This window comes from Pongo pygmaeus, chromosome 1 (assembly GCF_028885625.2).
Source record: "Pongo pygmaeus isolate AG05252 chromosome 1, NHGRI_mPonPyg2-v2.0_pri, whole genome shotgun sequence".
Lineage (NCBI taxonomy): Eukaryota > Metazoa > Chordata > Mammalia > Primates > Hominidae > Pongo > Pongo pygmaeus.
In genome coordinates, this window is record NC_072373.2 from 42,763,303 (window position 1) to 42,781,078 (window position 17,776).

Below are 17,776 nucleotides of genomic sequence, written 5' to 3' on the forward strand. Positions count from 1 at the left end.
GAAGACAGGAGGCAGGCATGGAGAACAATAAACATTTATAAACATTGGCTGAATTAATAAAAACACTGTAGCCAGGAGAAAGGTGAAGTAACACTGTCCTGCAGAAACTGAGGACAGAGATGATGGCTCTTAGTACCTGAGGCTCCCTGGGACCCAGGCCGACCACTTGTTTCCCAGCATCAGGTTATTTTCCCAGCAGTGTGGATGCAACAACAGTGATGAAAGGTTTTCGGTGCAGGAGTCCTTCAAGGTCAAGTCTAATCCTGCTGATTTACAATGAGGAAACTGAGTGAGGCCCAGACAGGTCCTAGGACTTGCTTGGGGCCACATAGGTAGAGTTAGTAGCCAGGTCTCCCAGATTCCAGTCTAGTGTCAGGTTCTCTTTCTTGTGTAAATCTGTTGTGGCATGGAGTTAAGCAGCCCCATGAGGTTCAAACCTTTGACCTCAGTCCCAGCAACTGGGTACTTGATACAGTTTGGATATTTGGCCCCTCCAAATCTCATCTTGAATTATGATCCCCAGTGTTGGAGGTGGGGCCTGGTGAGAGATGTTTGGGTCTTGGGGGCAGATCTCTCATGAATGGCTTGGTGCCCTCCTTGTGGCAATGAGTTATCACTCTGAGTTCATAGACGATCTGGTTGTTAAAAAGAGTTGAGGGCCTCCCCCACCCCCATGCTCCCTCTTCTCGACATGTGACATGCCTCCTCCCCCTTCAACTTCCCCCATGAGCAAAAGCTTCCCGAGGTCCTCACCAGAAGCAGATGTTGGTGCCATGATTCTTGTACAGCCTGCAGAACTGTGAGCAATAAACCTCTTTTATCTATAAATTACCCAGTCTCAGATACTCCTTTAGTGCAACGCAAAATGGACTAATACAGTGTTTAACACTGGTCCCTCTTGCAACACACAAGAGCAGGACCAGCAGATAGAAAACCATGGACTGCATCTGTGTGTCTGTGCCGTGTCTGTAGCTAACTAGAAAATGCCAGGAGCTGTAGGAAAGTTGGCAAGCTCCACATCTGTCCCTCCCTCAGTTAAAGTTCTCCAAAGGGCAAAAGGGTCATCTCCATGACTGAACAGGAATAGGAGGGGCCCTGAAACAGGGAGAAGGAGGAGAGGCATCAATGAGAAACTATGGTCAGGGTCCTTGTAAGAATGAGAACTCTGTAAGCAGAAATAGAAGGTGCCTGCTTCAGTCAACAGATCCAAGTGGGTAGAGGGAAGAAATGCTCAGAAGACTGTCTAAGAGCAGCTTTTCAGCAGCAGAAGAATAAGAACAGACAATGCGAGAGATCATCACTCTACCCCAGCTCAGTCTCAGAGAGCATAGCCCAGTACTATCCCACTCCCGGGGCTGCCACAGCCCCTGACTCTGAGGATTAACTCTAGTACATCACATTTAATATCAGTGGCATCCACTATTACTCAGTTATCACACCTTTATTCAGCAGCTAAGTATAATGCGTATAATGCACAGTGCCAAAATAGGATTCTTTTTTCAGAGACAGGGTCTCGCTCTGTCACCCAGGCTGGAGTGCACTGACATGATCATAGCTCACTGTAACCATGACTTCCTGGACTCAAGTGATCCTCCCACCTCAGCCTCCTGAGTAGCTGAGACTATGGGTATGTGCCACCACAGCTGGCTAACCTTTTTAATTTTTTGTAGAGATGGGGTCTTGTTATGTTGCCCAGGCTGATATCGAACTCCTGAGTTCAAAAGATCCTCCCACTTGTCCTTCCAAAGCACTGAGATTATAGGCGTGAGCCACCATGCCTGGCCTGAGTTTTTTAATGAGGACATACGGTCACTACATGAAAATAAGAGGACACAAAAATAATGAAGATGTAGGTTTTCAAGGGATTTACAATCCAATCCGATATCTAAAGAGGTGCCTTGCGTTCCTATGCGGAGTCTGGAAACAACATGCAGAAATGGCACCTTGAAAGGGGAAAGAAAAGAAGGAAGAACAGGTCATCAGCCTCAGACCTCAGGTGGCTGAAGGAGAGAATGTATTTGGTGTCTGCCATATCTTTGCATCCTTCAATGACACTTTTGTCCACGTCACTGATCTTTCTGGCAAAGAAATCATCTGCCGTGTAACTGGTGAGATGAAGGTGAAGGCAGGCCAAGATGAATCCTCACCACATGCTGCTACGTTGGCTGTCCGGGACGTGGCCCAGAGCTGGGTATCACTGCCCTACACATCAAACTCCGAGCCATAGGAGGAAGTAGAACCAAGACCCCTGGACCTGGGGCCCAGGTGGCCCTCGGGACCCTTGCCTGCTCAGGTCTGAAGATCGGACGGATTGAGGACGTCACCCCCAACCCCTCTGACAGCACCCGCAGGAAGGGGAGTTGCCATGGTCACTGTGGACAGGACTCCTCAAATATTTTCTGTTAATAAATTGCCTTCCTGTTAAAAAAAAAAAGAGAAAGAGAGAGATGCCTTGCACATGGAGAAATGCACTTAAACAGAGAAATAAAAGGTAAGAGTGTATCAGCAAGTTTGATGGGGAAGGATGGGAAGACCCACTTTTGGTGTGAAAGGCTCTGGAAAAGCAGCATCTGTGCAGGGTGGAACAGGTAGATATAGACAGGACAGGGAACAGGCATGGTACAGAGAAGATGCAGATGGATAGATGCTAAGGTGTGGAAGTGGAAAGCACAGTTCTGTTAAAGAAACAACATATATAAGCCACTTAAGCTGGGGAGAAAAAAAAAGCACGTGTTCCAAAAAAAAACAAAAAAAACAAAAAAAACAGATCAGGGCCAGATCTGGGAAAGACGTGGGTATCTCACGTATTCTGCAGGCAAAGAGACCCACTGAAGGGCTTAAGCTGGGAAGCTACATGATCAGAGCTGGGCTCTGGGCAAACTAATCCCGCATGCCGAAGAATCATGGGGGCAAGACCTTCCTTCCATAGCTGAGGGTTCTCAGAGTTAGCCACATGTTTCAACCACCCATCCCACCCCCTACTACTCTCTATTCCTTCCCTCTCTGGTTACACATCAAACCTAATTTTATTTTCTTTTAAAGAATCCAAGCCTAGGTAGCCAAATCAAATGCATAAAATCAGGAGAGTTTGAGACCCAGGAGAGGGGGCACTGCCACTCTTCCTCCTCCTCTCTGTGAGCACAGGTCACTAGAGCACATCAGGGAAGAGAACACAAAGGGTATGAAGTCACTAAGAGTCCCAGGTGGGCTCTGCTGGAAAGGACATGATGCTCGTGAGCCTGGCAGTCAGAGAGAATGACAGCACTTGGCGTGTCTGCAAGCGCAAGCGTTTCCAGGGCAGGTTACTACATATGCTCATTTTCTCCCTGTGGCCTCCCCATCTGCCAGAGATCTGGGTGCCTGTAAGGATGGAGAAGGCATGGGATGACCCCTCGCTGGGCTGTCCAACTCAGCTGTGCAGCCAGGCTGCTCTGAGCTGCAGGGCACATGCAGCCTCCTCATCAGGCCACCTGCATTCCTAGGATTCTCCAAGTTCCAGACACATGGCCTTTAGTGTCCAGGGCTCTCCCCGCAGGACCCTTTGAGCTCTGCAGAAGCCAAGCATGACAAGCAACCTGCAGATTCCTCACTTAGGCTATCCTTCTCCAGCTCCCGTGAAGCCTGGCCTTTAGAATCCTACTAACCTTCTTCTAGGAATCACAGAAGCCAAGGAAGGCAGTCGGGATAGGGAAAGACAGAGGGTATGGCTATTCTGAGGACAGGGGCTCCTTCTGTCAGAGTTAAAAATAAACGCTTGGCAACTATGCCCAACTCTTCCCCTGCACAGGCCAATGGGCCCTGGCAGATAAATCTTTCCTTGCAGAGGAAATGAGGCCCTGGGGGAGAGGTGGGAGAAGGAGGCCATGGACACATGGTCAGAGTATGTAACTAGCTGAAGGCAGAGGGTTCCTCAAGTCCTATGTCTTGGTTGTCATTGCCATCACTCTCCACCATACACCCCTTCCCCCCAAATAAACCATAATTCCCGAAAGCAGACATAGAGCCGTCCTAGGCTACGATTAGTATCAACACCTGTCTAGGGATTAGAAAAAAACAGAAAGAATACTAACGCCATGCTGAAGAACAGAATGCCAATGTCAGACTCTGCCCAGTATCTATCAGCTAAGCAGATATTCTAGCTACCTAAGCCCCTTTCCTCATCTTGCTCCACAAGTCTCCAGGATCCCTGGGGAATAGAGGAAGAGGACACACCTCCATGGACACACATCAATACTGCAGTCAAGAGGCAGAAGAAACCCATGCACTCGGTGACATTCTGCGTGTGGCTGAGCTGGAAGGGCCAGAGGTGCCATGGCCTGACTCAGGAAGGAGATCCTGAGAGCCAGGGCCCAGTTATTCTTGGAAGCTGACAAGATGAGGTCACACTTTTGAATGTGGTAGCCCAAAGCCTCACACTGCGGAGGTGGAGAATACAATGTAGCAACAGGGCAGGAGTACACTGTAGGTAGCATGCTCAGTGACAGGGCAGTCGGGTTGAAGGCCTGGGGCAGACTGCCCATGTGGGGCTGTCCTAGCATCCCTAGGTAACTCTGGCAAAGAGGCCTGCTTGGAGGTAAAACTGGAGGAAGCCAGGGCTGGAGGAGAGCACAGTAGAAGGTCTGATCCACTCTGATGAGCTTGGTCACTCTCCTTTTTGTCTAACCCTTTCCCTACTGGGGAATAAGCAGGACAGCTTCACAGAGCTTTCATACACACAAATCTAGACACCTGAAGACAAAAACCATAGCACGTCTTCCAGCACTCAGAAGAGTGAGTTAGCCCCAAATCACCTACCAACCTCAGGCTGGAAGAGAAAGGGTCAAGCAGGGAGAATATCAGCAGAAAATGACAGAAACAGGTCAGGAGTGTGGCAGGAAGCACTGGGACAGCTAACAGGGCCTGGCTGTGAGGGGAGACTGCAGCAGTGACAGGTTTATTTTTAGCTGTTGGGCAGAGGGGCTGAGTAACAGTTCTGGGCCCTGGGCAGGAGGCCAGGCTGCTAAGGTCCGGTGTGTACTGAGAGCCTCCTAACAATGTGGATCATTAAAATGGCAGCAAACGATCAACTCGATCTTCTCCCTGTAGACAAGCAGGAGGATAAGGAGCCCCGCAGGAGGATGAAAGTGGAGGAGTCGGCAGGGGGACAGTCAGTAAATCTCCTGTTCAGCCCCTCCCCTCAGAGAGACTTCACCTTTGCTTCTGGTTCAAAAGAATCTTCATGGAGATGAGCCAGAGAGAAGGCATCAACAGTACAGCTCCCTCAGCTCCCTCATATGCTCTGAAACAGAAAAGGCTCCCATCGGGCGGCCACTAGCTTCCGCCTCTGGCCACCACTCTTCACCTCTCAGATGAGTCCTGGACGGACACTGGCCACAGAGATGCTTGGAAACGTCCCTCAAGAATAAGATGCCCTTTCATATGACCCTTTTGGAGGGCTCAGGTTCCCAGCAGAATGAGCACACAGTTTGGCTGGTCTTGGAGGAGAACACCAGATACAAATATGGGCTGACCTTGGGGCCCTGTCCCAGCTCATTCTGGCATACAGAGGTGTTTACTGATCAGAGAATAAAGACCCCAAGAACCTTTCACTGCCAGAGGCCCAGCCCAACTTCATGTCTCCTTCTACTGTTGCTTTCTTCCTCCTCCCACCAAACCTGACGGCCCAGCACACAGGACCCCACAGTCCAAACCTCCAGGCTGAAACAGCTGCTCTAGCCTTGCATGGGCAGGAAGAGGAGGAAAGAGAACAGACATCACCAGGCAACCCCTTTTCCTCCTGCTTCCTTGGATTCCTGATATCTCTTCTTACTCAGCCCTGTCTGAGGGGCTGAGGATCACCTGAATGTAAATCCTAACTTCCTCATCAGCTCTGGGAATCAGTCCCCAACTCTAACCTAAGAACAACCCTTAATCCGTAACTATACCTTTGGTGAATTAGAAGAAGGCACTCCTTTGAAAGAACCCAGCCACACACAAAGACAAAGCTGAGCAAGGGGACAGTGGCTAGACTTCAGCCTTCGCTTAGCTCCTCAACCAGATCCCTGTGCACAGGGCACAGCCTGCACCAGAAATCACAGTGGCCTTCAAATGCCCCATAACTTGAAACGAGAAAGGAATCTCAAGTAGGGAATAGAGTTCCTCATCTCTACTTTGCACCACCACTACACTATGATTCTTCTGATTTGAAGGAAAGAGAAGATGCACACCCTGCTAAATTACGTAGTCTATCCTCTCTGCCGAGTCACCAGCTAGAACACTTTCTAAGTCTTCACACAAGAGAAGGAGCAGCTGGTCAGTGATGATTATTCATTAACTGGACACAGGCTGCCCTGGAGCCCGGCACTAAGCCTACAAAAGGGCATCTGTGCTGACCCAGATACTGCTGATGGTCAGACCCGGAGCAAGTCAGCAAGCTATCCTGCCTGCCCTCCACCTCTGGCCTGCAGCACCGCCTTCTACTGCCTCACCACCTTCTACCGCCTCACCCTGCCGGTGCTCAGGAGCTGCTCGAGCCGACCCTCTGTGCAATGAGGCCTGGAAAGTTTAGCTGACCTATTCAAGGTCATGTAACTTGTTAGCAGCATACAAACACTGGAACCTTTCTATTTATGTATGTACTTATTTTTGCTTTCTTATCTAGCACATAACCCATGGTAACAAGCTCATCTCTACATATCTATATCTGTATATATATATATATATATATATATATATATATATATATCTTAAAATACAAAATACCAGTATTTTCCTAAAAACTAGAAAAGGTACAGAGCAATCTGATTTGGGTTCTATAACTGCCATACATTATTATGCTGTCCAGTGACATGGCCCCTTCTCTTCACCAATGCCCCCATTTACAAGGTAACCTATGTGGAAAGATCCTAGCTGATGTGTTAGTGGAGCTCAGTTTTGCTCCACCAGGTCTACAGTCTTCTAGCAACCAAAAACCAAAGGAGCCCAGACCAAGAGCAGATCCCATGGAACCAGGTCTCAAGATGTGGCTCGGACGCTGACACCATGTAAGACCTTGGACATGCCACTGAACCTTTCTGCACTGGCCCAGCTTCTTCCTCAGTGATATGCAAGGAGTCAAGAAAGATGACCAGGGAGTGTGGATTCTAAGTTACTATGAAGTGTGGGTTGCTTTGCCACTGGGCCTCAAACCATTACCAAGAAAAGCTGCAGTCCCTGCAAAGAACAACTCTTCTCTGCCCATCCACCTCCCTCCAGGACGCAGAACAATCTGGAAAGATACAGTGCAGGGAAAAGAGGGGGAAAAGAGACCTCACATGACCCTTGGCAGGGCCTGAAGTAGAGGAAAGATAGGAGAATAGAGTGAATCCTGCACCACAGATATCACGCCACCAGGAAGAACCCCAGCTCAGAGCATGGCAAGTCTGCTTGGGAACTGGGCAATGGCTCAGACGCAGACGACTGTGCCCTGCTCTTCCCCATCTTGGCTGACATTCCTCCTGGCACCCACTCAGCACACTCCTGGGCTCTGGGTAACAGGAGCTTTGGCCCCTCCCCTAGCCCAAGGATTAAGTTTGCCTCCAGCAGTTCTGAGGCTGGGCTCTTCCAGGCCCTCCTCCCAATCCCCTGTACCTGCTTCCTAAGAAAAATCATCAACTATGGATGGCCCAACCTCTCAGGTCCCAAGTAGCAGAAACATCACAGGTCCCAATACCTTCCTCCTCCCACAAAGGGGTTCTTTTGTTTCCTAGACACCCACCAATATTTGGCCCTAAGGCCCAGGGACTGCTTGTCTCTCCCCTCCTGTCAGCCACTGATCCCATATCTTAGCTGGAGATTGTCTCCAAGCTCAGTCAAAGCCCAGAATTCACAAGTAAAAAAGGACAATTAGCTGACCCAGCTTCGATCCTGCCTCAGTGGATGCCAACGGCCCTGCTGCAGGAGCCAGGGGTCAGGGCTAGGGCCAGGAGGGACAGGATCTCTGAAACCACAAACCTGACCCTTCCCTCATAATTCTGTAAGCCCAACCTCAATGATTCCTAACCTTTTTTGACAACTTCATGCCCCTCAAACACTCTAAAGCCTGCTTTGACACAAGATGAGTTAGCTTCAATTCTGAGCCACCAACCCCCGACCACTCTGACCTCCTGTTCCTCCCCTCAGTTCTAGCCAGGCCAATGCCACCACACCTCTCACAGACTTGCTCACTCCTCAGAGGCACAGCCATGTCCCACTGACCCCAGCTGGAGCCTCCCTTAGCTCCTGGAGTCACCACAGATTCCCCTCTTTCAAAGCTCCTCTATTCCCAGCCACACGATTTAGCTCCCAGACCAACAAAGTCTAGGAGAACTTTCTGCAAGGATGAAAATGTTCTTCTGCACTGTTCAATTCAATAGCCATTAGCCACATGTTCACTGAACACTTGAAGTGTGGCTAGCAACTGATTTTTGAAATTTAATTTAGTTTAATCTATTCATGTTAATTAATTTTAATTTAATTAGCTATGTGAGGGTAGTGGCTACCAGATTGGACAGTGCAGCCCTAGCCTACATGTGTTAATTTCACCTTCTCTAAATAAGTTTCTTGACTCAAAATTTTACAGGCCATTTTTTACATGTGTATCCTCCATGCAACTAAGCTTATGACAGATACTCAGCAAACTGTTACCTACCTGTAACCATATTGCATATAAAAGAGGCTGGCTTGGTCAATGAAATTTTCCTAACCTTGTGACAACTCCAGCAAACTCCAGTTTGGGACACTGCCTCTCACCTAGCCACACTAACTGTCTTGCCCTCCACAGGTACACAGTATGAGGTGTGCTAGAAAGGAGATGGTGCCTGTACTGTGGGGATGTGGGAGCTCTGGCATGTCCCTCCAACAGCATCCAGAATAATCATGAGAGGCTCCAATCATCTCCCCTTCACCAGAACAAAGGAAGCCACATCGCAGTCGCGCTTCCACGACCTAGGGAGAGAGGACTGCTGGAGAAAGGAAAGGAAAAGAAACTACAGGACCTTGTTTTCTCTAATCCACACAATGGAAAGATACACAGAGATAAGTTACGACAACATTCTATATTTTATAAAGCAGTAACATGCTTCACCTAATCAGAGTTGCACAGCAGAGAAGAACAACAATACAGTCTTTAATTAAATTTGCTGAGCTAACACCTAAGGGTCACCATGACACAGTGAAACAGCAAGCAGCTGAGGAACCCTCCTAGGGAATACAACTAATTAATACACAAGTGGGTTGAGACTAGGTGTCCTTATCAAAGAAATAATAGAGGCCGGGCATGGTGGCTCACGCCTGTAATCCCAGCACTTTGGGAGGCCGAGGCGGGCGGATCACGAGGTCAGGAGATCAAGACCATCCTGGCTAACACAGTGAAACCCCGTCTCTACTAAAAATACAAAAAATTAGCCGGGCATGGTGACGGGCGCCTGTAGTCCCAGCTACTCGGGAGGCTGAGGCAGGAGAATGGCGTGGACCTGGGAGGCGGAGCTTGCAGTGAGCCAAGATCGTGCCACTGCACTCTAACCTGGGCGACAGAGCAAGACTCTGTCTCAAAAAAAAAAAAGAAAGAAAGAATAGAATTCCCATGTTCTTGTACAAAAAATAGTAAGTAAGATGTCTATCAAATACTCTCTCAAAAGGGGGAGGGAGTGGTTAAAAAAAAATGCATGGAGCTACTGTTGAAGTTCCCCTCCAACTTTGAGGACTGCTCAGGAGCGGCAAATACCCACCCAGCCCCCTTCGCTGACCTCCCCTCTTGTCAGTCAGGGCCTGAGGTGACAGAACAGCTCCTCAGGCTGAAGGCACCCTGGAGCAGCAGCTGGCCATGTGCCTGAGCCTGTGGCTCAGTTAGGAAGTAAGTGGGAAGAAGCCTGAGACTAGGAGTCAGGCAACCTGGGTTCCAATCCTGCCTCTGTCAAGTGAATGGCTATGGTACCTTGAGCAAGTCACTCCCTCACTCTGGGCCTTGGTTTTCTCTTCTGCAAAATGAGGGGGCTGGACAAAATGACCTCTCAAGTCCCTTGCAACTCTGACTGGAAGCATGACTCAGAACTTAGCAAAAGCAGCCAGGAAAGATGGTGAGGTGAGGTCAAAGCACCCACCAAAAGCATTTAAATGGGAGCTCTCTGAGGTGGAGGGAGAGAAGCAGCAGGGTGAGCTGGGACTGTTTTTCAAACGCTGATTTCACTTAACAGGGCTAAGAGGTCACCGACTATAGGCAGGGAGAAGAGCATCTAAGCAGCTGCCAGCTCCCATCAACTCTCAGGGCTGCAACATAGCAGACTTCTGAACCCCAGGAGAGGCTGGGCTGCTGCCCTCCAGCTCTGCCCTAGCCCCCCAGCACTGGCCTGAGCACACTGCAGAATAGAGGTCTCCTCCCCTTTTCTCAGGCACCTTCCCAAGGGGGTAATCCCTCTTGCCCCACTCCATCTTCCTCTCCTGCTTTATAATCACGAGACTTCTGGTTTTGAAAACCATTTCACTACTCAGCACCTGAGGTTAATCAAAATTCAAGATCTAGAAATCTCTTTGGTGTGTGTCTCTGGAACAGCGTTCTTTGAACCAGATTCCCCCCACAGCTGTAACTATGTCTCAGTCAATATTTGGATATGGAAGTGCTGTTAACACGGCTGTCAGTCTCCAAATGCCTTGTCTCTCCTTTCTTCCTCCATTATTAAGTTTTAACACAAAGACGTGTGTGGGAAATCCACAATTTAACAGTTGAGTCAACTTAAAAGATCTGGGAGCAGGCTGCCTGTCAAAACAGACTGACTTCACTCTTCACCCACTTCTAACCTGAGAGGGATAAACTATGAGTGTTATTTAACACGCTGCTGGATTTTTCCTTCCAAAACTATTCAAAGTAGAAAAATATCTAAACCTCTCTCCCGTTAGTTACAAGAGAAATCTGAATTGCCACTCAAAAGCATTTTATAGGATGATTTTGTGCGTGTGTCTATTAAACAGAATACAGAGCAGAAGTTGGGAGTTTCTGTTCTGAAGTCTTTACATAATATTCCAAATATCCAAGAGAATGAATAGCTAGTGTCCCCAAACTACTAATGGGTGAAGGCAGATGGTGTCTCAGAGGGGACAGCAAACACTCCTCTAAAGACCGTCTGTCACTTCCTCAATGATACAGGTTAACTGTGGTCAAACTGTATTCACCCAACTCCAGTCCCCAAGGTCAGAGCCACGCTCAATCCAAACAACTCCTCCTCCTCCTTTCCCTTCAGTTATGAGTAGGGAAAGAGAAGTCTAAGGCACAAATATTGAAGTGTTGAAGATACTTATCCTCTCTCCAACAGTCAACACTAAACAACAACCGAGATCCCAGAGCAATAATTTACAGTAGAAAGCAAAGCACTCTGACAGGGTTGAGTATGAGAGCAGCAGGAAAATAATTCTAGAGGCCTTAAAATCTAGAAATGGAACATGCTTGCCCCGTACAACCCCGAAGTACTGGTGTTTTTTTTAAAACGTCTGATCGTATATTCCAATAGTTCCACCCATACCACATTTCTGAGTTTTGTACTTGATAACTGAAATACAGCTCGCTGTGGGGGCTGAAGGGGAAGAGAAAAATATAACACAGGAAGTATTTTTCTCCTCCTCCAATCATTGAGACACCCCAGGGGAAACAGACCTGAGGTGTCACCTTTAGAGATTGGTTTGACCTGAAACCCCTGTGAGAGGAAAACCTTGGTGGTGACCCTGCAAGACCGGCTCACACTTCACTGGGGACCCACCCACCTCATGAGACCTCCCAGTCCATTGTGTTTAACTTCTGAAGTCGATATTCTCACTTGAATCCTTATTCTCCCCACCACCACACCCCTTAAAGAAAGAAAAGGGATGGGCTCCCCCGGCTCAAGGATAATGTTTCAGCAGACTGCCCATCACGGCGCGAGTCCAGGACAGCAAGTGGCCCTCTCCAGGAGGCGGAATCAGCACGGATCCGGCCGCGGGTTACAGAGTCGGTTCACAATGCTCAGCCGGGCCGCGGACACCGCCGGCCTCTCCCCGGAGCCGCCCCGCGCGGGCGTGGGAGGCGGCCAGCTCTGGGATCCAAACAATCCCGCCCCCGCAGCCGGGGGACGCCCAGGACCCTCCCGCCGCACACCTCCTGGCCGGCGCGCCCCAAGGCGGCCCGGCTGCCCTCGCGAGGCTCGGGGAAGTGAAATCACACATTCCGGCTCCCAAATAAGGAGCGAGGCTAAATAAACCTCTGCGATCCGACTTCTCCAAACCAACCCACCAACCGGCTCAATGACTAATGGGCCTTTTGTGCCCGCAAAGAGAGAAAAAGAAGGGAGGAAAGGACGGCGAACCACCACCCCCAAAATCACTTCCTTGAGATGGAGTAAAATTAGCAGAAGTCCCGAAGCCAACCGTTCCGACTCGGCTGGATCCCGCTCAAACCCCAAAATGGCAGGGTCCCCTGAGTCCCCGGAGCGGGTCCCAGGGCTCCCGCCCGGGAGCGGCCGGAAGCGGTCAGAGAGGCGAGGGCGCTGGGACCCGCCGCCCGCGCCGCACTCGGCACCCCTGGCCCGGCCGCCCCGCCCCGCCCCGCCGCGGCCACCCCTCCGCCCCGCGCCGCGACCCAGGCCGGGGCGGGCACCCGACGCCGTGGAGCTCCAGGGCCCGGGACCGGCCCCGCCTCCCCTCCCCGGGCCCCAAACCTACTTTGAGGGCGAATTTCTCCTGGGTCCTCTTGTTGAAGATCTGCAAAACTTTCCCGTTGATGCCCAGCCCCAGGACCTGGCTGGTGACCTTGTAGTCATCGATGATGGCGTTCTTCTTGATCTGCAGGCCGGACTTGACGTGGAACTGCGGGAACTGCTGCGGGGGCGGCGGCGGCGGCGGCTGCGCCGGGGGGTGCGGCAGGGCAGGGGCGGGGGGCTGCGGCGGCGGGGCCGGGGCGGGGAACGGCACCGGCGGGCTCTGGCCCTGGGAGTTGGACAGCATGGTGCCCGGGGGCGCGGGGGCACAGGCGGGGGTGCCCGCGGCCGCCCCCTCCTCCGGCTCCGGGCCCCCTCCCCGCCGCCCCCCGACCTGCTGCGAAGTTCGCTCCGGGCTGGAGCCGGCTTCCCCGACCCGGCCCGGCTCCAGGCTCGGCGGGTCGCGGGGCTCCGTGGGTCCCGCCGCGCGCCGCTGGCGCCCACCGGCCCGGCGCCCTCCCTCCCTCCCCCCGGGGGCCTGGCACTCTGGGGACCGCGGGGCGGCGGGGGCCCGGCCGGGGGGAAGCGGCCGCGCGACAATGTACCCAGCCCCGGGCCGGCGGCCGCGTCACAGCCTCGTCTGCGTCCGGGGCCGGTCCTTACAGGGGAGGGGCGGGGGGCGGGGCCTGGGGAGGCGTGGTGTGGGGGGAGGGGCGGGCCTTAAAGGGGAGGACGCGCGGTGCCGGGAGCTGGGAGGACCGCGAAGTAGGCTGGGGGCTGCTGCCTGGGGGACAGGGAGAGGGGACGAAGAAATCCTAGTTCTTAACCAAGGCCGTGCAAAGGGAGAGAGGAGGCGTGTCAAAGGAGCTGCATAATTCAGATGGAAAATCCACTCCTCTCCAATTGTCTGGGCCTCTTAGCGGCAGCGAACTGGGAGAGGGGTGTATTTCCAAGGAGAGGGATGGCTCGTAGGTATCCAGCTAGATGAGACCTCGGGGGAGGGTGGGGGGGAGCTGGAATCACAGGGGTCATTCATCCCAGGGGTCAATCAAAGGCGGGCGTATTAAATATTTCCCTAACTTCAACATTTTCCTCTGAGGTTTTTTGCATCTCTTTTCTCATTAATTTGTTTTTCAGTAAAGACGTATTATTGTGTAACCAGGAGCACTTTAGTAATTATACCTTTGAACATGTTTTCATGTAAATAAACTAAAAAGGATACAGGGTGGGAAGAGGATGGGTTGAGATTGGGGACACCCGAATTCCAGCCATCCTTTGCCACGGATTGGCTGTGTGAGGCTGAGCAAGCCTTGCACCTCTCTCTCAGTGGGAAGAACAGCGAGACCTTTTCAAAGGTTGTGGGCAGATTCAGAGGAGATAACGAAACTGAAGGGGAGGCCCTGGGGAATGGCTTCTGATTTCCGATGTGGAAAAATTAGTCCCTAAGAAGTGGGTTAGCCCCGTGTATCTCAGGAAAAGCCCAGGGATCTAGCTGGACCCTGCATAGAAGCTGCCAGGAGACCTCCACACACATTCTGATGGGGTTCGAGATGACCAAGTACATCCCTGCCGACTTCCTCCCACCTCTGACTGGCAGAACATTTGAGAAATGGCAAACGACCTAGACAGGTGAACACAAAACCTCAGCTTAAGTCTTGGTAAGGCCAGTTAGAGAATGAGGCTTGACCTATGGCCACACATGCACCCTAATAGGTCCCCCAAAACTCCAGAAGGAAGACAACACCTCCAGAAGGGGCCCTTGGGGATAGAACTTAGGTAGGTAAGGGACAAGTGCCAATGTCTCTTCCCTCATTCACCTTTCCCAGAAGATGCTTGTGGAGGCAGGAATGAGGGGGAGGAGTGAGGGGTGGGAGTTACCCTCCCAACGCTGTCCTTTCCTGGGGCAGGCAGGGCTCTGTGGACCAAGGAGAGACATGGTTCCCCCAACACAAACATATGCTCTTCTCAAGCAGCATCTGCTTAGCTCCATATACAAGGTGCCATGCTCAGCCCTGCAGCCGTGGATGGTGTTATCTGGTGGGGAAGAAGACAGATACCAGTGGCACAGAGAGGATGGCAGACACCTTCCTAGGAGCCCGAAGCACAGGGATTCTCTTCTGTCTGCAGCAGCCAGCAGCTTCCTCCCGAGTCTACAGGATAGATATGGTTATACAGCTCCCCAGATGCCCCTGACTCTTCAAAGACAAAGACACTACCTAAGGCCATGAGGATGGGAAAACACCTTCACTCCACCACTTCTATAGCACTGCGATCACCTCCCTGAAGCACACACAGGAGATGCCAAAGGACAAGAGGGACGCAGGGGTGGGAAGGTGGAAGGCTCCAACTGCTCAGGCTCTGGTCTGGGGCTGCTCTGGAGTCTGAGTTGGTCTTTTTTTTCTTTGCAGAGTCACTGGAGGCTCCCTCTGGCTTGGTGTTGAGGTATCACCTGCTTTTCTCCACAAAGCTAGAAAGAGAATAACTTCCTTCTGCCTTTTCAGAGGCAGCAAGGCATAGTGGTAAGATGACAGGATCTAGAGACAAATGAGCTGAAGCCAAGGCTGTCCTCCAGCTGGGTTACCTTGAGCGAGACATGTAACATCTCTCAGTATCTGAAAAAGAAAAGAGAAAAACAACAAAATATACTTTCAGGGCTGAGAGAGAATAAAATGAAATAGTAATTACAAGAACACATCCTAAAGCATAAACTATACATTATCATGAAATATTAAATATCATCATTATTTAGACATTGCTGGCTTGCTCCTCTGCTCCGTGCTCATGGCCTACGGATCTATTCCTGATATCAAAGCTGCTTTCCTACCTAGCTGGAGCTCCAGGGAGATGGTGAGGCCCGATGATCTAGGAATAAAAGGACAACTGAATTCCCACCTGAGAGTCCTCCCGGTGTTGCAAGAGCCAAATAGGCCTAGGGGGCACACAGGGACTCTGAGGGTACATACATAGTGGATAGAGATTATATGAACTGTACACACAGCACCAGAAAACACACACATATATGAACACAACACATAAGCACAGCATGCCATGTAACAGAATAAACTCCTAGTGGATGAATAATTGAGGAGTGAGATGTGCTAAATGCAGAAGCACTGGCCAAGAGATCCTGAGTCTTAAGTTCCATTCTGATACTGACTCGCTATGTAACCTCATGAGAGCCCCTTGCTCTCTCAGTTCCTTCCTTCTCATCTGCAAAATAGTGACCATAACATCTGCCTTGCTTACTTTGTAGGGCTTGTGCAAGGATAAAATAAAATACTTTCCTACAGGAAGCAGTCCAAAGTCCTATTTGTGTAACACCAGGCTCTTAGCCATCTATAATGAACCACTTAATAAACAGTTTTTATGGATGTGTAAAAGCGCTTCAAAACTTGAAAGTCTATGCAAATAGAAAGTACTATTTTTGTCTACTATTAACATGCAAACACATATGCCATGCAATATAGTACACACAAAGACAATTTAAGGACCTCAGGTACATAGAAATGGATTAATTATAATCCTTGATTCATGACACACTCTCATCATTGGATCATCGATCCACGCAGCTCCACTTTTATTGTTAGTTAATAATTATTTTTAATAATGCAGTAAGCACCTGTGAATCCACTACCCAAAATAAAAACTAGAACTTCGACAATAATGTACATATAACTAGATGATTCCTCCACACACACTCCCCCAACCCCTCCATTTTCCTGGCCCAAGACCCCATCATCCTGAGTCCTATGTTCACCTTTCCCTTGCTTTCCTTTTTATATAGTTTTATTTCATGAAAGCATGTTCAAAGGTATCATAAAAGATGAAACGCAAATCATCTTAAAATGGAGGTGGCCAAGGGTGACGTTAGCAGCAAGACCAGGTTAAAATAAGAACATGCCTCGTCATAGTTTCAAAGTATTCCTCACCTTCTCATGATGATGGTGATGATGATGATGATTATGATGACAATGTTTTTTGAGTGCTTCCTGAGTGCCCAACACTGTGCTCATCCCTCTACCTGCATTGTCTCATTTAAATCTCATGACAATCCATGGCTGAGATTGCTAGTTGGGTGGGCTAATACCTTTTTTTCCTCTCTTTGATAGTAAAGAGCACCCCATATTTAGCTAAGCACAAGACTGCCTGGAATAAAAATTACTTTTCCCACTTGAGCAGCCTCCATTATAGCCGGTTACATTCATAAGATTAAGTTATAACCAATGACTTGTAAATGGAAGTGGTTTATGGAAAGAAGTAGGTCCTTCTTCTTCTTCTCCTTCTCTTTTTTCTTTCCTGCTGGCTGGAATAAAAATTTCACAGCTGGAGCCATCTTGGATGGTGAAGTGGAGGTTACAGGTTGAGGAAGACAGAACAAAAGGACAGAAAGAGTCTGTATACTGGTGAGCCTGGATCCATCATATCAGCACTGAACCACCTACCCAGACTTTTATATGAAAGAGCAATAAATGGCCTTCTTGTTGAAGTGACTGATGGTCTAGGTTTTCTATCATTCACAGCCAAACCTTATCCTACTCTTACATAGCCCTATGAGGTCTGTACTGTTATCCTCACTTATCTGTTGTATAAACAAGAAAACTGAGTCCCAGAGAAATTAAATAACTTTCCCAGAGTCATTCCACTAGCGAAGGACAGGACCCAAGTCTTTCTGACCCAAAGTCCATGCTCATGGTCCTTACTATAGATCCTGAGCAGACATACACTCACATATCCTTCTTAATGTCAGAAATATGATATCTGCTATTTCTGGGCAGGAATTGCCTGAAGAGATATGGGCTATTCTTTCCATTTTAGAGCAACATAAATTTTCCACACCCCAATTTCCTTCCATCTTGGCCTAATCTGTTACAGAATATAGGTCTATGTTAATTTGCATGACTGGGTTATATGATAGGATACATTGTGACAATCTTTTTCTTCAGGATTCCCCCACCCAGCCTTCACACCATCAGGGAGTAAAAGTTTCCTGTTTTACTATGACGTGGCATTATGAACGAGTGACAGAGGGTGGAAATTTATGGAGGTGGATCTCTTGGAAATTTTCAGCTAACACTCTCTTGATGAGAGAGGATCATCCACAGGCTGGCGGATCTGCGCAT

General features: G+C 49.7%; 1 protein-coding gene and 1 pseudogene across 1 annotated transcript in view; one reads left to right on the forward strand and one right to left on the reverse strand.

Annotated features, from left to right (window-relative positions):
• Positions 1 to 13,289, reverse strand: part of MAPKAPK2 (MAPK activated protein kinase 2) — a 49,308-nt gene extending 36,019 nt beyond the window's left edge. The window contains exon 1 of the mRNA XM_054479415.2: positions 12,682 to 13,289. Coding sequence (XP_054335390.1) covers positions 12,682 to 12,963 — 282 coding nt within the window. The 5' untranslated portion in view covers positions 12,964 to 13,289. The remainder of the gene's footprint in view (positions 1 to 12,681) is intronic.
• Positions 1,937 to 6,531, forward strand: LOC129009893 (small ribosomal subunit protein uS11-like; annotated as a pseudogene).
• Positions 13,290 to 17,776: the final 4,487 nt, after the last annotated feature.